The sequence below is a fragment of the Peromyscus leucopus genome, chromosome 4 (assembly GCF_004664715.2).
Source record: "Peromyscus leucopus breed LL Stock chromosome 4, UCI_PerLeu_2.1, whole genome shotgun sequence".
NCBI lineage: Eukaryota > Metazoa > Chordata > Mammalia > Rodentia > Cricetidae > Peromyscus > Peromyscus leucopus.
The window spans coordinates 4,358,009-4,380,231 of record NC_051066.1 but is presented as its reverse complement, the minus strand read 5'-3'; the positions used below and the strand labels follow the sequence as shown (position 1 = coordinate 4,380,231).

The window sequence follows — 22,223 nt, the reverse complement described above, 5'->3', positions numbered from 1 at the left end:
CAAAAGGACCACTGAGGGTAGAATTCAGACACACGGTTATCTTCTGTGCTGTTCAGCTCATACACCCAAATGCTGTGACATTAGAATGCTATCCAAATGATGTGCCCTGGTACCCTCCAGGCTACAGTTCTTTAATAGGAGTACTAACAAAAAGACTTAATATGCCTCTTTACTCAACAATTTTCAGGTAAATATAATGAGGAAAGGAATATGAAGAACAAAATATTTTAAGACTAACATGATTTGGGCAATTTCTGAGAATTCTAATTTATTCCTAAATCTTTTCTTTTTCCTTCCTTCCTTCTCTCTCTCTCTCTCTCTCTCTCTCTCTCTCTCTCTCTCTCTCTCTCTCTCTCTCTCTCTCCCTCCCTCCCTCCCTCCCTCCCCCCCTCTCTGTCTCTCTTTTGGTTTTTCAAGACAGGGTATTTCAGTGTAACAGCCCTGGCTGTCCTGAACTCACTTTGTAGACCTTGTCTCTGTCTCCCAAGCATGTGCACCACTGTGTCTGGTTTATTCCTAAATCCTAAGGGTAAATGTTTGCGGTTACTCCAATTCTGCATTCTTGAAGGGCAATAAGGGTGGGAACCCTGCTGAGAGGGTGTGTGTGTGTGTGTACAGAGAATGCAGGGGTGGCTGGGTGGCCAGAGGGCTGGCCTCACCATCCCTAGTCTGGCCTCCAGGAAGCCAAGAACAGAACATGCAGGCTTTTCCAAGGACGTGTTTACACTATAATCCAGACACAATTATAACTTTAATATAACAAATATTATTAAAAGCAGCAATTCAAAACCAAAATCTTTTCAAAGGTGCACAGGGTTATACTGTCAGTTGGCAGTAATGCAGCCATTATCTTGTGGGAGTGAAATGCTGGTGTGAGGAGTCAGGTGACCTGGTCGGCCTTGTGCTAGCTTTCCCCATGGGACAAGCACCCCACTCCCCCTTCCTGCTCCTCAGGCCCAGCAGGGAAGGGGCAGATGTACAATGGCCAATCTTGCTCTCTGGCTTTCCCAGCAGCCTGGAAAGCAGATATTGGAGGTTGGCATGCTCACTGAAGCCAACCGGGAGCCACAAGTCTGAGCCCAGTTCCCACACTCTTGCTGGCTTCACAACTCTTCCACCTGGCCCCACTTGGGGGCCTCAGTGGCAGCAGCTGTGAGACTGAGAACTGGGACCAGTGCCCATCTGTCCATCCTTGCCTCAGACAAGGCAGGGAAGCAGAGGGGAATGGGTGGCTGTGTCCACAGTGAGAGGTGATGTCCCTTTACAAGGCACTACAGTTGCAAGACTTAAGGCAAGGGCCATCTAACCTTACTTCTGGGACCCCCTGAATGCTCACAGGCAGGTGTGGTGGGGTCAGGCCCAGTCATGGAAATATCAGCCCCTCTGATATAGGTCTGATGTCCCCATACTGTTCATCTTCGCCTTCCAGCTGGCAGCCTGCAGAACCCTGCCCAGCTGGCAGCCACAGCAGCAGTTGGTGAGGCTGGCCCTGATCTGGTGACCCGCCTCCCAGCCCAAAGGCACCTCTTTCCACTTTCCAACCAAGTGAGTCAGTTTCTAATATTTCTGCAGGCAAAATAAGGGCTCCTTGCCCACCTCCTAGTTTTGGTTTCCCTCCAGGTGGGGATGTTTGTCCCTTCTAAGAATTCTGCTTATACCATCAATGACTAAGGCTTCCTTTCTGAAGGGAATGAATGATTCAGGCCCTTGAAAAACTCCAGCCTGTCCCCAAAGTGATTGTCAGTTCCAGGGTGAGGCAGGTGCTATGTAGGAGAGGGGAATCTTTTGTGCTTCTCTGTGGGGTCAAGGCTGGTTTACAGGTCAGAGGGGGCAGGAGTTTGGTTTTCACATTTAATTGCAGCATGTATCCCTGGAAGAGGCCAAGGACAGGAGCCAGGGTGTCTGGAGGTAATGGGGATGTGTGACTGTGTGTGTCTATACACACAGTGTGTGGTGTTGGACTGTGTGATGAGTCTGGGATTCAATCCAACCTGGCTCGGCTCCCATCATTTCCTCTGAGATCTAAGATCACCTCTAGGCAGCAAGGCCAGGCTCCACTCCATAACAGTGAAGGAGTATCACTGGGACCCTAAGAGCTGACTCCTGTAGTCTTCCCTCTGAGCCTCAATACAGGACCCTGATGCTGGTCCCTTCACAGAGACCCAGCTCATCACTCCCCAGGCCCTGGGTCCCAGGCACTCTAAACTTTCTCAGATACCCTCCCTACCTTCCTGGCATTAGGGGTATTGGTGAGAAAGTGGAAGACCCTCAGGAGACCCTTCTCTCAGTGTGGTCCCAGTGAGAACCCAGTGAAGGCTATCCAGTGAGGGGCAGATGCACACGTGCACATGGAAGATGTCTGACCACACAAAACACCCAAAAGGGGCGAGGTAAAAGATGGCCAGTTGGGGACAGTGAAAAACAGACCAGGCCTCAGGATCATGAAGGGTCAGAGCCAGGGCACCTTGGAACCAGAGGAACCAATCAACAGTTTGAGGGGTACGGAGTGTACAGACAATGAGGAAGGGTCAGCGGGCTCTTAGAGACACAGGCAGTTGGGACAGCAGCACACAGGCCTTGGCCTGGCAGGCAGCAGGCAGGGACCACAGCTAGGCCCTTATGGCTCTGGCTCTGTCCTGCTGCCCTCCACCACCCCAGCCTGGAGAAAACAGGGAGCCAATGGCTTCTTCTGTCCCTCCTTTGGTTTCTAGGGATCTAGGCAGCCCCCGAGGGGTAATCAGTAAGGGGTGGTTCCTTCCCATTCCAACAGGTACTGAACCTTGCCCTCGGGCGTGACCCTCCGAGCCAGCACTTGGTACTTCTCCCCACAAGCTAACCTCCCAGCTGCACCGAAGTAGCTGGTGATGGACGACTTGAGGTGGGACAAGGAGGAGTCATCTTCACTGATGCTTTCCAACGTGTGGCTGTCAATGCCTTCATCCGGCGGCTCTGGGCCCAGAGCCGCCTCTGCACTACTGTCTGGGGGGCAGCGTCCGTCCAGCTCAGCTGCCTGGCGCTTTGCCCGCAGGGGCATGTACGTCTTCACTGCCAACTTCCTCTTGCGGCTGCCTACTGTCCATCTGTATCAGGAGGGAAAAGGGATGAGTTGAAACCATCATTGGGTTCCTCAACCTGAGGGTCTACGCTTAGGTGCTGTGCTGGACTCTGGGCGGGGGTTATCTTGCTGGAACTTGACAGTAGTCCTGTAATAGGGAAACTGAGGCTCCAGAGAAGAATCAGCTGGGGAGGACAAAGACCAGGATTCAAACCTGGTTATGTTCAACTTTGAAACACGTTCTTTGTATCTGGAAGGGTGGGTCACTCTTGTATGTTTTGAAGTCCCACAGTCCCTTGTTTAGGCTGTCTGGGATAGGAACTGAAGGACCTTGTACCACACGGGAAGGGTGTTAGCAAAACAGACACGAGACAAGCTGCACATGAATGGATGCTGAGATGTATCTGCCATGTGAGAAACTAGTGTCTGCAGTACTGAGAAACCAAAGAAACAGGAAGACTCGGGGTGTAGAGCTCAGTGACAGAGTGCTTCTCTAGGGTACATGAAGCCCAGGGTTGACCTTAGAACCCAAACTAAAGCTACAGAGGCGTCAGCAGAGAAAGACACCCAACCAGAGACATGTGAAAGTAGGGAAGCGTTTCCACAAAGTCCCCACACACCCTGGGAGATGGAGGAGCCCGAGTGCAGAGGGGCCGTGCCCAGCAGTAAAACAGGCTATACCCTTAGCCAGACCCCCAGGGTCTTTTGCTTCCCCTTATAGTCTGCCCCTCTACTATGCTTAAAATAAATAAAATTTCCTCTTAGAGACCCTGAAATACAAATCAGACATCCAGGAGCTGAGAACAGGAGCCCTGTGGTCTGAGGCCCAGACACAGTCATGACACACACAGGCCAAGACGCCCAGAATGAAAAGGACTCTGCTCAAACAGCCCCAGAATTGGATTGCTTGACTAGAGGGATCACATAGCCATTGCAGGCAAAGAATGTCCTAAGCTACCTTTCACCCTGGTGACTTGGAAAAGTGGGTCCAGAGCAGACTCAATCACAGAAGACAAGCACCCCTCCCCGACCTCTCAGGATAAGTCTTCATCCAGCAGTGGGGAGTGGATGGGCTGGGGACTGCCGTCCCTGGCAAAGCTCCACAGTAGGCCTTCCGGAAGCTCACCTGGAGTCATAGGAGAGGCTGGTGGAGGCCGAGCCGGAGGTGCTGGCAGCATCGCTGGAGTCCACGTCTGAGAAGAGGATCTGGCTTGAGCCGGCACTGAGAGGGAGAGAAGACAAGCCTGCTGCTGGCCCGGCTCAGCAACGCCTACCTACCTGACCCCCAGGGTCCCTTGGAGCCTCTCCACCCTGTGTCTGACAGGAATCTTCTGTCCAGCAGGGGCCACCTTCTTCTTGCTGCCAGGCTCCTGACCCTAGACCTGCCTGGCTTATTCCCACCCGTTCAGTCTTCAAAGGTGGGAATCAAAAAAACTTTCCCTGACCAACTGCTGCTGGTGATGGACACAGACTGGTGACATGGTCCATCCCCCTCCCCTGCTGATGCACACACACACACTGATGACATGGTCCATCACCCTCCCCTGGTGATGCATACACACAGACTGGTGACATGGCCCATCACCCTCCCCTGGTGATGGACACAGACTGGTGACATGGTCCATCCCCCTCCCCTGCTGATGCACACACACACACTGATGACATGGTCCATCACCCTCTCCTGGTGATGCATACACACACACTGGTGACATGGCCCATCACCCTCCCCTGGTGATGGACACAGACTGGTGACATGGCCCATCACCCTCCCCTGGTGATGCACACACACACACACACTGGTGACATGGCTCATCACCCTCCCCTGGTGATGGACACACACACACTGGTGACATGGCCCATCACCCTCCCCTGGTGATGCACACACACACACTGGTGACATGGCCCATCACCCTCCCCTGGTGATGGACACACTGGTGACATGGCCCATCACCCTCCCCTGGTGATGGACACACACACACTGGTGACATGGCCCATCACCCTCCCCTGGTGATGGACACAGACTGGTGACATGGCCTAACACCCTCCCCTGGTGATGCACACACACACACTGGTGACATGGCCCATCACCCTCCCCTGGTGATGGACACAAACACACTGGTGACATGGCCCATCACCCTCCCCTGGTGATGCACACACACACACTGGTGACATGGCCCATCACCCTCCCCTGGTGATGCACACACACACACTGGTGACATAGCCCATCACCCTCCCCTGGTGATGGACACACTGGTGACATGGTCCATCCCCCTCCCCTGGTGATGGACACACACACTGGTGACATGGCCCATCACCCTCCCCTGGTGATGCACACACACACACTGGTGACATGGTGCATGAGCCATCTGTCACTTGTGCAAAGTTTCACAGATTCAAAGTACTTAAGGAAAATGAGGTTGGGGTTAAGGAATTTAGCTAACTGCATAGTCAGAACTGGTAAACATGGACCAGAGCACTCATCTGTCCCTAAATCCCCGCTTCCTGCTCCATGACCAAAGAACAGTGTAGCATGGTCTTCAGTGATTTTGGAAGTTAAGTGGTAAAAGATGAAATTCTTGCCCTTGAATTATCCAAATATGGGTGCTATGAGCAGGGCTTCCTGGAGTTTTGGAAGGGCGGGGCACAGGATTTGCAGGCAGAGGCCTCAGTATAATCACAGGTGAAGCAGTGAGAGGTCAGCCAGCGCATCTCCAGACTAAGCTGGGAGGCAGGAGAGGGGGAGAGAGGAAGGATGGCTGGCAAGGCAGCCTGGACCACTGCTTTGGAAGGCAGAGGGCACTGTGCTGAAAGTTGTGTACAACAGATTCCCGGGCAGCCCTGTGCATACTGGACCTTTGAACTGGAGTTTCAGAAGGCCTGTGAAGAGTGTCTACACCCTCAGGAAATGTGCCTCCTTCATGCTGAGGGGTACAGCCTTGCCCTCGTCGGCTCTAGAGTAGCAGGTACCTCTTTAAACTCTGCATTTCGTCCAGGGTGAGGTCAAATATACTGGCCAGGTGGTGGTTGGTGCTCCAGGCGGAGGTGAAGTCACTCTGTAGACATAAAGGAGACAGGATCAGTCATGGGACGACAGACCCAGCACTCCCCCAGCAGCCTTTTCCCCGGCTGAGGGGTATATGGGGTGCCTGCTGTTCAGCCAGGGCTGCCACTTCCTCTTGACTCCAATCTGTGACCAGAGAGCCAAGTCACCCTGGTTTCTAGTCCTGACTGCTTCTCCGACCACCTGGATGACCTTCATCCGCCTCTCTGGGTCACCTCCACTGCAACCTTCAGAGCCCGCCTTCCCCAGAAGTCCCGGGAAGCACGGTTAGGGCTCAGTGCTGTCGGGAAAGTGTACTGCAAACTGTAAAGTGCTGGGGTGCTGAGGCAGTTAACACTGTCGCCCACAAGGAGAGTTTCAGCGAGGATAATCAAAGCAAGGCAAAGTGCTGAGATGGTTCCAGGGCGGGCTCAGCCACTGCCTCGAAGTGCGTCATCTACAAAGCTGCTGCCCCCACACAACCCGTTTTCCCGGACTGGGACCAGGATATTACCTACCCCTGCCCCACCCCTGTGGTCTCAGGAGAACTTGGGGCAGAGAGCAGTGGTCTTAGGGTGCCCAGCCCTTCCTTGTTTTTCTGTTAATTGAAAGTGCAATACTGGGGCATCCCTCGGGTCTGGGGACAGGACGTTATCTTCTGTACAGGACCCCCTAATGTATGCCGTCCCTGCACGTGGAACTGGAGAATAAGAAAACCAGAGACTAACACTGGGAATAGCATCTTCCAGCAAAAACTTTGCTCTCTTTCTTCTATAAACTCGCCTTTTCTGCTGCTGGGATTCATGAGGCGACAAGCTGTGGAAACAGAAGAGGGAGAGGATGGCCTAGTCAGAGTTTGGGTCAGGGAGAGGCCCCGACTGAGAGGCCTCAGGAGTGCGGGGGGGGGGGGGGGGGCAGTGGCTAGTGTGGGGTCAGAAGGGTTCGGGCAGGGCAGAGGGAGCCTGGGAGCCGGGGCAGTGTTCTGTGGAGCGGCTTTAGAAAGTGGCAAGAGGAAATCTTCCTCCTGCCCCAGTCCCCCAGAGAGGAGGCTGTGCCCAGTCAGGAGAACGAGGGCATACCACACACTTCTGTGTCCCTTCTCTGCCGTCCTAATGCAGCAGGGCTGGGTCACAGGATGAGGCTTCCCTGGAGCTAGGAAGTGAGGGGCCTACGAGCTTCTCACTAGCTCTCCCAGGGCGCCTATAGCTGGACGCTGCTGAGTTGGGGATCCCAGGCTTATAGCGGTGCCGCCTCACTGCCTGGGCCCATTGCACAGCCTTCTCCCACCTGCAGGAGAACCCGCCGGCTGTAGCCACCGCCCTCCACCAGCACTGACCCAGGCTTGCTCTTTCCTCTCTTACGAAGCAGCTCAGAGGACCCTCTCTCACTTGGCATCAGCCCCCTGTCGGGGAGCAGCTTTCCTGGAGGGGTGGGTGGGACGCGGACACGCAGGCGGAAGATGCACTTCTTCTTCTTAATCTCCTTGCCACACAGGAACCTGGGGTGGGCAGGAAAGAGGCTCGGGCTATCAGCTGACCCTCCAGAGAGTGGAGCTGGTAACCACCAAGGCCATTAGCCTCTCTACCCCCAGAATGCTTCCAGTCCCCAGCTGGGAATGAGGCCGGTGCCTCCTCCTCCTGCATGTATTCCCAATGATGAAAAAATGAACGAAGCTGGGAAACAAGACGCAGAGGAAGGACAGGAACAAAGTGCTGGGTACACCGGATGTGGTGGTGCGGGTTTGTAAATTCAGCACTTAGGGGGCTGAGGCAGGGGGATCAAGAGTTTAAGCCTGGGCCAGAGTGGGACCCTGTCACAAAAACCAACCAACCAACCAACCAATGGGTAGGAGGGAGAGTGGGAAGAGGAAGAGGAAGAGGAGCGAGGTAGGGAGCACGGCTGGAGCAGAGGATACACGGTGGGAGGAGCCTTCAGACTGAGACCCCCACCTGTCAGGATCACAGCTCTCCCTCCTTCCCTGCACTCACCGGCTTTTGTAACTGTTGAGAGCATTGAGGAGAAGCGGTCCTCGATCCGTCACAGGGGTGCTGCTGAGCTGAGGGGGGCAGACCAACAGGACAGTCAGCTCTCCGCATGGGGCATCCGAGGAGGTATAGCCTGGCCCCGCCCCCAACCCCGCCCACCGCGGTCCTCTCAGGCTCCAGCGTCCTCCAGGTGAGAACCCCTGACTTACAATCTTTATCTCTCCGAGTTTTTCCCACCTGTAATATAGAGGAAAACTCGGGCCCCCATGCTTCAGGAGCTTTACAGGGCTGTGGCCCAGTGGAGACTGTTTGCCTATCATGCACAAGGCCCTGGGTTCATCCCCAGCGCGGCTCTAAAAACCACTGGGAATGCCACCCTATGGGATCTATGATACAGAGTATGGGACACGAAGGAAATTTCACACACAAAAAACGTGCCTAACCAGGGAGGCCATCAGTGCAGCCATTTAAAAGGTTATGAAAACAATAATCTGGAACAGCATAACACTATCTGAAGCGGGATGATCTAAAATAGCATATACTGTTTCATGTAAACCACAAAAAAGTGGAAGGGCAGGATATACCCACACTTTATTTGTAGTTATTTCTGAGTAGTGAAAATATGGATCTTCTCAAAGTATACTTCTGTTTTGATGATTTAAACTTTTCTTTCTATTAGAAACATGTATTATTTTTATTTTATGAGTGTTTACTTGCATGTGTGTATGTGTACCGTGTGTGTAGTGGCCATGGAGGTCAGAAGAGGGCGCTGGACCCCTGGACCTGGAGTTACAGACAGTTGTGAGCTGCCATGCATGGGTGGGAATGGAACCTGGGTCCTTGCAAAGGCAGTGCACATGCTCTTAACTGCTGGCTCCTCTCTCTAGTCCCATGCATGATTTTTTATAAGCCAGAAAAGTATTAAATGAATACTCTAGGGGCCAGAGAGGTGGCTCAGTGGTTAGGAGCAACTGTTCTTGCAGAGGACCTGGGGTTGGATCTCCACCACCACCATGGGGGAAACTCCAGTTGCAGGGGACCCAGCACCTCCTTACGGCACCTGTAGCCACCAGGCACACATGTGGTACACAGACATGCACATGAGCAAGCACTCATTCACATTAAATAAATCTAAAAAATACTGACTTTATCCTTCAAGGCTTTCTGTGTGTCTCATAGCTTACCAACACTATAAATGGAGACATTATATTCAACTGCATGCCATACATAAGAATTATCTATTTGGGTTGTTTTTTTTAAATTACACTGTGTGTGTGTGTGTGTGTGTGTGTGTGTGTGTGTGTGTGTGTGTGTGTAGCATGTGTGTGCCATGGTACATGTGTGGAGGTCAGAAGACAACTCGGGGCACAGGTCAGTTCTCTCCTTCCATTCTGTGGGTCCTGGAGATTGGATTCAGGTCCTCAGGCGTGGCAGAGGGCACCCTTACCTACTGAGCCATCTCAATGACCCTTGTTTGTTTTTACAACCCTGCTTCATCAAAGAAGTTTTGGGTAGTCAGTGGGAGACATCTCATTCTGCAGTGGTAAAGAGGACTCTGAGGGTGTCGACAGGGCATGTCTACATAGCCCCACAGAAGTGGTTAGGTTGCTCTCCAGCTCTGACAGTGTCAAAGTCTGTTAGTTATGGGCACCAAGGGCACAAGAAGATCAGCAGAAGACAAAATACTGCATTTTCCAGCCTCACCAGGAAATCTGGTGCAGGCCAAATACCTTAGCAGAGAGTCCCACTCTGGCCACACTTGGCACAATGCCTCGGCTCCCTGAAGCTGAGTTAGTTAGTGAGGCCCCAACAGACCACTGCCCAAACTGGGGGCCAAAGCCCCTTCCCCGGCACTCACAGGCTCAGACTGAGGCCGTGCAGCTCGAGGACGAGAGCTCAGACATCGGTGTGCTAGCTCTGCCCTGGTGTGCCAGCTCTGCCCTGGTGTGCCAGCTCTGCCCTGGTGGGTTAGCTCTACCCTGGTGTGCCAGCTCTGCCCTGGTGTGCTAGCTCTGCCCTGGTGTGCTAGCTCTACCCTGGTGTGCCAGCTCTGCCCTGGTGTGCCAGCTCTGCCCTGGTGTGCCAGCTCTGCCCTGGTGTGCCAGCTCTGCCCTGGTGTGCTAGCTCTGCACTGGTGGGCCAGCTCTGCATGAGGGACCCTGTACGGGGCCTCTGGGCCTTACACACCTTGCCAAGCTGCAGAGGCTCCCAGTGCTGGTTGACAAAGGACAGAATCTCCTCAAAGTCAAAGTACTTCTTCTTGCTCTGCACTCCCAGGTTATAGAGGGCCAGGTGAACTATGTCCACCCTGGGCGAGAAGGCAAGGGCCAGGTGAGGGGCAGGGCAGAGGGCAGGGGGCAGGGGGCAAGGCAGGGGGCAGGGGGCAGAGGGCAGGGGAGGAGTGGTGGGCACAGGCCCCATCCTCTCACCAGCGCAGGGGCAGCCTCTCGATATACTCTGGGCCTTGGTTACACACGGAGCAGAAGAACAGGTAGAACCTGTGGGTAGGCAGAAGGGGCTGTGACGGGGCGGGGGGCACCTAACCCTCAGCCTAGGCCACCCCTCTCACTCCCACCTGATTTCCCATGGTCAGCATCCACTCCTGGGCTATCAGCCTCTGAGCACTGGAGGGGATAGGGACAAGGAATATGTCTTTGTCCCTGACCCCTCTCCAACTATCACTGCCCTCATGGAGAGATTGGGCTGTAGTGGTCACCACTGTCTCTTCTCTCTCTCTCTCTCTCTCTCTCTCTCTCTCTCTCTCTCTCTCTCACACACACACACACACACACACACACACACACACACACACACACACACTTACTTGCTAGCCTCCAGCCAAGATTTTAAAAAGCATAATACCTGACCTGATTTGGCATATAGAAAACCTTCTATGAGCTTAGCCCTACTAATAGAAGCCATCTATCTCCCCCAGGGCTTCTGTGGTAACTTCTGGTAAGGCTAAGGTAGAGTCTATCAGCTCTCCTTCCTGAGACATCTGTACAGACTGGAGCTTAGTGAAGGCAGGAATTTGCTTAAGGGCCCCCACAAATCAGTGGCAGCTAGGCACGTAGCATGTTCCTCTCTCATCTCCTGGCCTGGCATAGCCAGGGGCCCTTTTATCTTGAGCTGTCTTGGACAGGCATAGGCTATGACAGACCTCCTTTGCGTGGAATCTGGCAGCTGATTGGAGAAGGCTGCTGTTGTCACCCGCTACTTCCCCCCCCCCCCCAGTCAGCACCTACCGGTCTCCAAACACCATGGGCTCACTGAGGCACTGTGTGCAAGCCTCATGGAACCACTGCCTACACCGGTAACACTGCAGCATCCGCAGGTACCACCTGGAGACACAGAAGGGCCAGGTCAGCCACATCACAGTCAGGCTCAGCCACTTCCCCAACAGACTCACCTGCCACTAAAGGAGGGGAAGAGGACTGCTGGCCACAGTCACCAAGCACCTGGAAGCCAGCGCTGTTACCTCATTGGCTCTTGCATCTAAGTAGAAGGAGAAGGCACCACTGGCCCCAGCCTCATCACACAGGGTTGATGCTCAGATTCCTTGGTCAGCTTCAGATCTGACTCAGTTTTCAGAGGAGCCTTTTGGGAGTGCATTTATTTATTTATTTTTAAACAACTGCCCCATTAAATATTGAGATGCACAGATTACTAATGCCATCTAGGTTTCTGTGTACTGTTTTCTGCTGTCATTCATTAGGCCTCCCAGCACACTGGGAAGCTCATGGGTGATTAGGGTAACTAAACCCATTTGAGAGATGAAGCCGTTCAAATGGAGGAGTCAGAGCCCAGCTGGGCTTTAAGGTAACTTCCAGACAATCAGAGCTAGCTCTCAGACTCAGGGCAGAAAGGAGACAGTGTGCCTCTACAGAGGGTAGAGACCCTGCCTCTATTGTAGACGGCCCAAAGGAGCAGGGTCAATTGTCCATGGAGGCTCAGGGGGGAAAGCAAGACCAGACTCTGGCCCCATAGCAGGCAAGATTGTCCTCCATGACTCTAGCAGAGAGCCCTGCCCTGCTGGAGGTCTCCAGGAAGTCAGGGTACACTACCACTACCTCCAGCAGCAGATTAGCAATTCCCAGCTCGTGTGAGCCTTGATGTAGTTACCTCTGCTCACAATCACACAAGGAAACACCAGTAAATTGAGAATGGGGGAGGCACAGCTGTCACGGTGCTGTGGCAGGTGAGGTGTGGGAGCCCGTTTTCAGGTTCCTTGTGCTTTACCCACAGGGTCCGCATAGAGAGGATGATCAGGACCACGGGCCTGAGTGCAGGTGTCTAAGATGGTCTGCACTTGGCTGTGCTGGGGGAGGAGGTCTTTTGCTCCACCCCTTGGCGTCTCTATAAATACCCTGGGGCAGAGACAGTCAGGGCTGGTTGGAATAGGTTCCAGGCCCTCTAGAGGCTATCCTTTATTTTCTATGAATAGGTTCCAGGCCCTCTAGAGGCTATCCTTTATTTTCTATGAATAGGTTCCAGGCCCTCTTGAGGCTATCCTTTATTTTCTATCTGTTTATCTCCGCAAGATTCTCCGCTATAAATCCTTCTATCTAATATTTCCTGCTGCTCGCACTCAAGAAAACTCCGGGGAACTGTGGGGTTGGTGGGTAAACGCCCCACAGTTATGGACATCTCTGCAGACCTAGACTCTTAGCTACTTTTTTTTAAGCCATTTTTTTTTTCCTTTAAGGTCCTTGTTCCTTTTTCAGGCGGCTCCAAGAAAAGCACTTTGCCTTCTACTCTCCACTACCTTCTGGACAGGTTCTCAGGATACTTTCAGGGCCCACCCCTTAAGGCCCAGGTGACTCTCCTGGCTCCCCTCCGGACCTGGCTTATCGCTGCCATCAGACTCGTTGGACCCGCCCCTCGAAGCCCCATCCCTACAGAGTGACACAGCCAACATTAGAATCTGCTCTCCCTGAAATGACATCGTGGATCCGTCCCTCCAGATCCCGCCTCCACGGCCGGACACGCAGACCCCGCCCCTAGCTGTCACGTCACTGTAGGTCAACACAGCCTGACAGACCCCGCCCCGAGGCTGTCACCCCAGCCCCGCCCCTCCAGACACTCAGGCCCCGCCCCGAGGTCGGGCTGCCACTCGGCCCCGCTCAGCCCACCCGGCTGCCCGGTCTCCCGCACGTGCCCCGCCCTGCGGCCTTACTCTCCGGGCCCGCCGCAGTAGCAGTAGCACTGCTGCTGGTTGGTGCGATGGGGCGAGTCCCACTCGAGCTCCTCGGGCTGGTAGGACAGCACCATCTTGACTGCCTGCAGCGTCCTGGCGATGGCGCCTTTCTTCAGCGCGCCGCCTTTCTGGGGGGAAATAGGGCCCAGGTCACCAACCACACCTGTTAGCACACAGCTACCAGGAGAAATGCTGCCAAGGTAGGGGAGACCCAGGCATTTTATGAGCGTCAGAAAAGCAAGGCGTTTGTTTTCACCAATCCTAAGCCCATCCTCTGTCTCCCTCAAAGATATTAATAGCATCAGTCGTAGTAAGTACAACACAGACAATAATTAACCTTGTGGAAAGGACATGTACATGAAGTTGTCTTTTAATAGCAAATCACCCTTTATTGGGTGCCCAATTTATGGTTGGGGAAACGGGTTTAGAGAGGCTCTGAAATCCAGTCTAGGACAGAGAGCTAGTAGGTGGCAGAGCATCCTGTGTCTCCAAAGCCCACGTGGAGTCCTTCCGCCTCGAGTGCAGGATCAGTGATGGGGCTCGGGCCTGAGTCTAGGGAGGCTCTTGTCTGCCCAGTTGGGAGACAGGCAGGCAGGGACTGGGGGAAGGGGAGCACTCACCCTCACAGCCAGTGCGAAGATGCAGCGTCGGCAGAACCAAGGAGTGAGGAGGGGCCGGGAGGCACTGCCGGCAATGGGGATGTGGCATTGTTGGTGGTAACCTAGAGCAGAGGAGGGATGGTGAGTTGCTCACAAGGAAGCAGTGGTCCAAGGCTAGCTGGCCAAGGGCATCGAGGCTAGCAGAGCTATGGCAAGCTCTAGGGAGCACTATCTGCCAGCCTCTGGGATACTGGCTGGTGGTACCCACCCAGAAGCCAAGCTGGTACCCATTGAGGGACTAAAAGACAGTATTGGCCACTTCAAGAGGAAAAGGACGGGCTTCAGTGCCTGCCTCTCTTCTCCACTCATTTCTTCTGCCTAGGAGGGCCCCAGACTGGATATCCCATTGCTCTTTGTCAACTTTCCCCAAGGCAGGAGGCACTCTCAGTGACAGAAGGAGAAACTGGAAGCCAGGTGGGACCTGAGCAAGAGAGTGGGGAAGGGACCCCCAGCCTTCCCTGTTCACCCACTCACCCAGGCCACACTTCCCACAGATGAGGATCTCATTCATGGGCCCTGACGTCTTCCCCAGGCAGATGTCACACTTGGGCTCCTCTCCTGGAACACCAGCTGAAAATGAATTCTCTCAACTCGGGTCCAACTCACATGATCAAGAAGAAGTCACCATCACAGACTAGGAGGGGATCTGTACGCAGAACTGGCAGGGAGCTCATAGGCCCCCTACTAGGAAACTTAATTCTGTTGTTTAGCCAAATTGACACAGCATTGAACTGCCTTCTAAATATACATTATACTCATTGACAGCTACTACCCAGCCTTAACCAGAGAGGTGTCTGCTTCCTGTGAACTGCAGAGAAACAGCTGTACAAAACGCTGGGAATAAGTGACCATTGAGGGCTCAGTTCTAAGGGAGACATCTATACCATATCCTCCACAGCTCATGGAACACTTTGGAAGAGGGCCCAGAAAAAAACGCAAGAGCTGGAAGGCAGAAATAAGGGCTGTGAACTGCTATTAAAGCGTGGCAGGACCACTGCAATTGTGGACTCTTCTCTTTCTTTCCCTTTTTTCTTTTTCCCTGAGACAGGGTTTCTTTGTGTAGCCCTAGCTGTCCTGGAACTCACTATGTAGACCAGGTTTGCCTCAACCTCACAGAGACCTGCTTGCCTCCCAAGTGCTGGGATCAAAGGTGTGCACCACCACCGTCTGGTGCAATCATGAGCCTGACAGCTGCAGATGATTACATTGGGTCTGCACATGAATGGGCCCATCAACACCAGATACCGATGGAGGGGGGCACAGGAGCCCTAGCCTTCAGTCTAAACCATTTCCTATTGATACATTTTGGGGGGACAGGGAGTTATTGCCTTCAGTTATTGTGCCCACTGAGGACCCCCTGGGTTCCAGTGGGTAGTCCTGATACAGTAGTCACAGAGATGACCCTGATGAAAACAAATGGGTTGCACAACCAATCTGCGTCAGGGAAAGGGGCAGGTAGAGAGGAGGTAAGAGGTGATGGGGTAGGAGGGAGAGCAGGGAGGGTTGAGGAGAGCTACAGGAGTGCATACTGCACATGTGTGAAACTGACAAGGCCTGTACTTAGTTATTAAAGCAGCAATAATAAAAGCCACAGAGCAGGAACCGAGCTTCGGCTGTGCACTGAGCCCCCAAAGTTGCCCCTCTGAGGTGTCTGCTGACACATGTTCCAAAGATGAGGAAACTGAGGCTCAAGAAGTTACGGTCCTTGCTTAGCTATCCAGCAGGAGTGGGTTTCAAACATACAGCAGTCTCACAGCTACCCTTTGCTCTTTGATCACATCTGGCTCCCTCTCCTACCTACTCTAACTTGTTCAACATTTTTTATGTCAAATGACATTTAAAACACTTATTATGGGATAATAATGTAATCCTTCCATCAATTGTGAACTAACAGAAAAAAATCCTGTTTAAACTATATTCTCACCCACATCTCCACCTGTTATTTCAAATCAAGACCCAGACCCCCATCCGTTTTTCTGTAACTATTTCAGATCAGAGCTCTCTTTATACCTACTGATAGCCTTTATTGTACCTAAAGTTACTTTTATTTCCAAATGTCTAACAAATTAAAAAGTCATTACACTTTTGTGTTTTGAATCAAGACCCAAAGTCCGGACATAGTGAGCAAGTTAGTTTGTTTACTTTCAGTTTATTTTGGAGCTGGGGTTCTGGCCCAGGGCCTGTGTTTGCTGGGCACGCTCTACCACTTAAGTAAATTCCAACCCCTAATAGTTATAGAGTGGATTTCCATTGCTGGTTCCTCCTCAGTCTGTTTTTCATGTTTGTCATCTCTTGTTAAAGAATAAATATATTTTTATATCTGAAGTGTTTGCGTGGTTCTGTTAAATGTATTTTTTTTCCTTTTGAGGGTCCAATGGTGCTAGGTAGAAAATGTAAGACTTTGCACATTCTAGGCAAAACCAGAGCTACTTCCACCCCCGCCCACAAATACAACTTTTCAGTATATATACACAAGTGTGCAGGTTCATGTGGGCAGGTGCACAGTGCTCAGGGCCACCATCTGGTCTTTTTTAAGACAGGGTTTCTCTGTGTAACCTGGATGTCCTGAACTCGCTTTGTAGACAAGGCTGGCCTCGAACTCACAGAGATCCACCTGCCTCTGCCTCCCGAGTGCTGGGATTAAAGGCGTGCGCCACCGCTGTTGTCTCTTTTTGTCTTTTTGAGATGAGGAGTCTCCCTGAGATCTAGGGTTTGCTGTCTAGGCTGACTGGCCAGTGAGCTCCAGGTATCTGCCTGTCTTTACCTCCCTAGAGTTGGGATTACATGTGTGAACCACCGTGCCGGCATTCTTTAGAAGATAGATGGGTTTTTATGAGTATGGGTTTTGCCTGCATGGATGCGCTTGTGGGCCTGGTGCCTGTGAAGGTCAGAAGAGGGTGCGGATCTCACAGAACTGCACAAGAGGGTGCGGATCTCACAGAACTGCACAAGAGGGTGCGGATCTCACAGAACTGCACAAGAGGGTGCGGATCTCACAGAACTGCACAAGAGGGTGCGGACCACACAGACCTGCACTTACAGATGTCGTGAGCCACCAGATGTGGGTGCTGGGAACCAAACTCAAGCCCGCTGCAAGAACTATAGATACTCTTAACCGCTAAGCCATCTCTCCAGACCCTTCAATACATTTTGATGTGTTGCTGCTGTTTTGTTACTGCATAAGGCTGCAAGGAATTTTTCTTGTTTTGTTTTTAACAGTTGAGACAAAGTCTTGCTCTGTGGCTTAGGCTGGCCTTGAACTGGTGATTCTCCTCAGGATGAAAGTTTCGTAAAGGTAGAAATGGTATTACTATACCTCTGTGCCCTCAGGCACCTATATGATATATGGCAGGTAGTAGATGTTCAAGATGTATTTGTTGACTAAATAGCCAGGCAAGGACCTTGCTTTGTTCTACATCCAAGGATGGTAGTACCCACATTAAGTCTCAGCCTCCCGTTGCCTCACAACTGTATCATGCCCAGCCTTGAGCACTCATCTTAGGGGATGCCAAGAGGTCATTGGCCTGTTGGCTGGATATGGGACAAACTGTTCCTGACTACACACCTGTGGTGCCCTGTTCCTATGCCTGGTACACAGTGAGCTGCTTCCCAAGCCCGGGGAAGTTGAAATATCTTTCTTTCTTAAAATAATTTATTTAACTTTATTTTATGTGCATTGGTGTGAGGTGTCAGATGCCCTGGAACTAGAGTTACAGACAGTTGTGAGCCACCATGTGGGTGCTGGGAATTGAACCCGGGTCCTCTGGAAGAGCAGCCAGGGCTCTTAACCTCTGAGGCATTTCTCCAGCCCGAAATATCTTTCTTCTGCTGCTGGATTTTTATGCTTTTCCTAAAGTATAACCAGCAGGGGAGGCTCATAGCTTTGGATCCACAGAAAACAGATTTAGGGTGCAAGGGACTAGAAAGAACCAGTCTCCCCTGGCCACAGATTTTTGGGGAATTTTTTTTTTTTTTTTTTTTTTTTTTTAAGATTTATTTATTATGTATACAGTGTTCTGTTTGCATGTATCCCTGCAGGCCAGAAGAGGGAGCCAGATCTCATTACAGATGGTTGTGAGCCACCATGTGGGTGCTGGGAATTGAACTCAGGGCGTCTGGAAGAACACTGGAAGAACAGGCAGTGTTCTTAACCTCTGAGCCATCTCTCCAGCCCCGGGAAAATTTTTTTAAAGACCTACAAACTGGCTTAGTCCTGTGGCCCACTTGGCCACCTTCTGGAATCACCCTTCACAGCAGCAGATTCTTAGAAACTGTCTCCCTACTGGGCAGTAGCACTGGGCTGAGCGTTCTCATGTGCCATCTCATCGAATCTCCCCAGCTGTCCTGGGAAGCCTGGACTTCACCATCTCTTGCTTTCGGTTGAAGAAATGGGGCCTCAGAAAAGTGACATCACTGCCCAAGGCTGTGTGGCCTGTCATAGATAAATCTGGAACATGGTCCAGAGGCTGTCTGACCCTAGAACCTGCCACATCTGTTCCTCTAAGGATAAATGATATTTAATAGGTTTCTTCTCTCATGCCAGTTGTCAGAGTTGGTGTTTGGAGTCCCTGATAAAAATACATGGCATTGTGACTAGTGATTACTGGAATCTGTCCTGTGTAGCCTGAATGATCCCGACTGGCTGTATCTGAATAGAGTCAGCCGTCTGAAGGCAGGGGTGGTGCCCAGCCCAGCTCCCTTCCATCCAGAGAGCTGACCCAGCTCCATCTAGGCACAACCATTTCATGCTTTCCTGGATGTGCTCACCCTCACCTCCTTGCCTCAGGGGTAGAGATTCTGCAGCAATTTCTTCTTCACATGCAGATAAGGAACACAGCTCATGTCTACAGCTGACCCCTTCTCCTCTGCTGACCTTCCTTCTCCCGAGCCTTACGAGACTGGGAGCAGCAGACAACTTTCAGGAAGGACACAAAGCGCGGGCCTGAGACCCAGGCCTAGCCCTCTTAGTTCTAACACATGCCTGAGCCTCCCTCCATCTGCCCTACCTGCCTCCTGAAGTATGAGCGTTCGGGAAGGGGGCTGATGTCACACAAGCAGAAATCGGATCGTCATCTCTGGTGGGCCCATGATGAGTACCCAAGGCCTGGGCTCCGTGGACTACCAGGAATAAAGGTGATGGAGAAGAAAAAACAGAAAGCAGGAAGAGTGGACCGGGGAGAGGCGCACTCACCATGCTGTATGTCCTTCCACAGGACCCAGAACTTGGAATTGTCTTCGAACGTCACGAGGCAGCTTTGCTTAGGACTGCTGACCTGAGACAGGAGGGGGGAGGCATGAAGAAGCAGCAAGGAGGGGCTGGGTCTCCGTCTTCCGCATTTCCTGTGCCTTGTGCTTCAGGAGACAGGCAGGCCAGGGGAGAGGGACACTGTACCCCCCATCTTGGAGTAGGCCATCAGGAAGAGACAGTGCGACAACTCCATGGGAATGTTTTTAAGGGCAGAAGAACAGGCTAGAGCGTCACTCGGGTCCTGTCCATTCTGGTGATTTGCTTAAGTTCTCTAGAGAACATGCTGGGCCATGCTGTCCCTGAGGATGGAGCCTGTGAAACCAGGCTCTAGTTCCTTCCAGTTTCAAATTCTAGGCATGAGGGGACAAGAAGGGAGAGCAGAAAGACCCTGTGTTTCTGAGCCCAAGGGCCCCAGGACCAGGGGAGACTCACTCACCCTCTTGATCTTGCCGAGGTAGTACAGCCCATCTGTCCACCGGCAGAGCACATACTGTCCCTCTGTCAGCTTGGACATCAAGTCTTTGAAGTTCTTTTTGGTCTTCGACAGGCTCCCCTTGTTAGGGAGGTGGCTGGTGGCACCATAAACTTCCCGAGTCCCTGGTTCCAAAGCTTGAGTCTCCATCAGCTTCTGAAGACACCAGGAGAGAAAGAACACATTTTTATCTTGTTCCCTGCCCTTGAAATCCTGTAAGGTTCTCAAATATATTTATTGACAGAACAGCTCTGGGGGGGGGGGGGAGATATTATTATCCCATTCTAAGGGTAGGTAAACTGAGGAGAGGCAAGGAAAGTGGCTGGTGACCCAGAGGCAAGCCATGACTCATAATGTCAAGCTGGCTCTACACCACACCATGCTCCTCTTCTCAGAGAGTGCATCTCCTCACCATACCTGGAGCAAAGGCTCCACCCACGGATCTGAACCCACTACCTGTCCGGGAGGCTGAGGCCTTGTTCTGTATGCAAACACTCTGGGCTCAGCTCTGAGGAAGCAAACACTTCAAGTCTCCCCTGAATGTGTTCAGAGGAAAGCCCACCCACCTGTGAAAAGCCTTGGGGTGGCTTGGGAACCGGTGTGACAGAGCAGTGTGCCATTTGTAACCCTTTTCTGTTCTCCACTAGTGGATGAGTTCATGGAAACCTGCCCAGGCTTTTGTCCACATGTCCACTGGCTCAAGAAGGCAGCTCAGCCATCCCCATACCAGCCTAACATAGCTGGCTCTTCCCATCCCATCCAAGTGCCGCCTTTGTTTCTATTTTCTCGATAATGGTGTCACCACGGCCATAGGAAGACTTCTCCAGCCAGTGGGCTGCCACAGAGGCTCCTGGCACAGTGGCCTGAGCACCCCTGCCGAGCATCCTGCCCTCTCCCCCAGCATGCCCTGCTTCCAGCTCTGCCCTCATCTTTTCCATCAATGAATTCATTCACCTTTTCCATGCCTGTTTCCTGAGCCTGTTGCTTCCTACTGCCTGGCACCTGGAACGCAGAGTCCTCAGGTCACCCCAGCTTCCCTGCTCCCCCACCTGAATCTCCCAGAGAACGTGTGGCTCCCCAAACTTTCACCAGTGTTCCGTTATTGCCTTCTCTCCTCTGTGGGCTCACCTGGCACCACACCCCTCCATACACACACTTCCTTACGTTGCAGTGTGTGAGGACCGTAGGGCGGTCCTGCTCTGGTTTCCTCCCTCTGCCTAGGTGCCGGGCACCTGGTGTCCGGCCTGCTGACAGGAAGACAGCTCTGGGTGTGTTTGCATGTGAGTGCCTCTTCAGAGACTGCAAGGACACAGTCTATGGCAATGTGCCAGTCCGTATGTGAAACTAAATACACGTGGGTATGTGAGGGCCCTGGGGCAATGGAACACAGTCAGGGTCTTGGCTTTCCAGACCAAGCAGGCTGTCTACCTCCTTGCCTTCTCCAGGGCAGAGGCACAAGCACCAGGTAGGGGCTGTAGCCAGCACTCTTGCCCTCTTCTCTGGCGCTTGGCTCTTAGGGAGCTGCGAGGTCCCTGCTCGCTCCGGGCCTGGAGCGGGACCGGCCTCGGCAGGTTCACAAACTGACGTTTCCTCCCCCGCTGAGCTTTTGGGGGCAAGCCGGGTCGCTGCGCCCCCGAGGCCGGGGCTGGGCCCCCGGGTAGCGGCCCCCCACCCCGCCTCCATCCTCCTGGAGCGGGCCCCCGCGGGCTGTGATTGGCTGATTCAAACCCGTCGCCACAGAAATGCTTGTTTGCGGGTTCCCGTCGGCGTCCAGTTCAAATCCGCGGCACTGGGCGCGCGGGGCCGGGCGGGGGCAGGAAGCGCGGATGATTCATGCGCCGAGGCCTCTCCAGGGCGGCCGTTGGCTTTTTAAAAGGGTGTTCGGGGGGAGGACAGCTTGCAGCACGGTCCCCTTGGGCTTCAGCCGCTCCTTTCCTCAGTTGCTCCAATTGCCAACTTTCCCCGCTCCCAACCCGTCGCAGCCTGACTTTGGACGTGAGCAAAATCCCAAATGCCCTCTTATCCTCCCCTCCATAGCTTCAAATGGGAAAGAAAAGACGCGCGGCCACAAACGGAGACCTGTCACCCACACCCTGCCCTGGGCTGGGGATGTGGCTGGGATTCCCGCTGCCCTGAGGGTACCGCTCAGGCTCCATCTCGCTCCCCATCCCACAAGCGCGCAGCTCCTCAGGACTCCACCTCCCGCCCGGGGATCGTAGGGCTCAACCTAGCGCCAGAGGTTTCTAGAAGGGGGGTCGTGTGCAGGGATTGAAGCGTGAAACGCGGAGTCTCCCGGGGCGCCCGTAGCGCGGGACTTACCGCGAGGCAGCGCGTCCGCCGGTCCCACTTGGAGTCTGGCCACCAGGCACATCGGCGGCAGCGGTGCGCTCGGCCCGCGGCTGCCCGGCCGAGTGTCCGCCCGTGGGGCCGGGGTAGGGGTCTCGGCGGGGGCGGGGCGGGGCGGGGGCGCCGCGGGGAGGAGGGGACGCGGGGAGGGAGGGGCCGGGGCGCTCAGGAAGGGGCCCCCCGGGCGCGGGGCGCCATCTTTTTCGCGTTTTCCCGCGAAT

General features: G+C 53.3%; 1 protein-coding gene across 2 annotated transcripts; it reads right to left on the bottom strand.

Moving 5' to 3' along the window:
* Positions 1-732: 732 nt before the first annotated feature.
* Phf19 (PHD finger protein 19) lies at positions 733-22,095 on the bottom strand. Of its 2 annotated transcripts, XM_028886082.2 has the most exons (15): positions 21,976-22,095; positions 19,621-19,812; positions 19,128-19,209; positions 14,411-14,506; positions 13,898-13,998; positions 13,257-13,405; positions 11,326-11,421; positions 10,510-10,578; positions 10,268-10,388; positions 8,084-8,151; positions 7,432-7,593; positions 6,824-6,911; positions 6,023-6,108; positions 4,182-4,277; positions 733-3,080 (listed from the first exon to the last, which is right to left on the bottom strand). In XM_028886082.2, the coding sequence occupies exons 2-15, from the start codon at positions 19,804-19,806 to the stop codon at positions 2,738-2,740; spliced, it is 1,743 nt and encodes a 580-aa protein (XP_028741915.1). In that variant the 5' UTR covers positions 19,807-19,812; positions 21,976-22,095; the 3' UTR covers positions 733-2,737. The 2 variants fall into 2 exon arrangements, with proteins under 2 accessions (XP_028741915.1, XP_037060402.1); XM_037204507.1 differs by lacking the exons at positions 733-3,080; positions 4,182-4,277; positions 6,023-6,108; positions 6,824-6,911; positions 10,268-10,388 and having other exon boundaries at positions 7,506-7,593.
* Between the last annotated feature and the right edge of the window lie 128 nt (positions 22,096-22,223).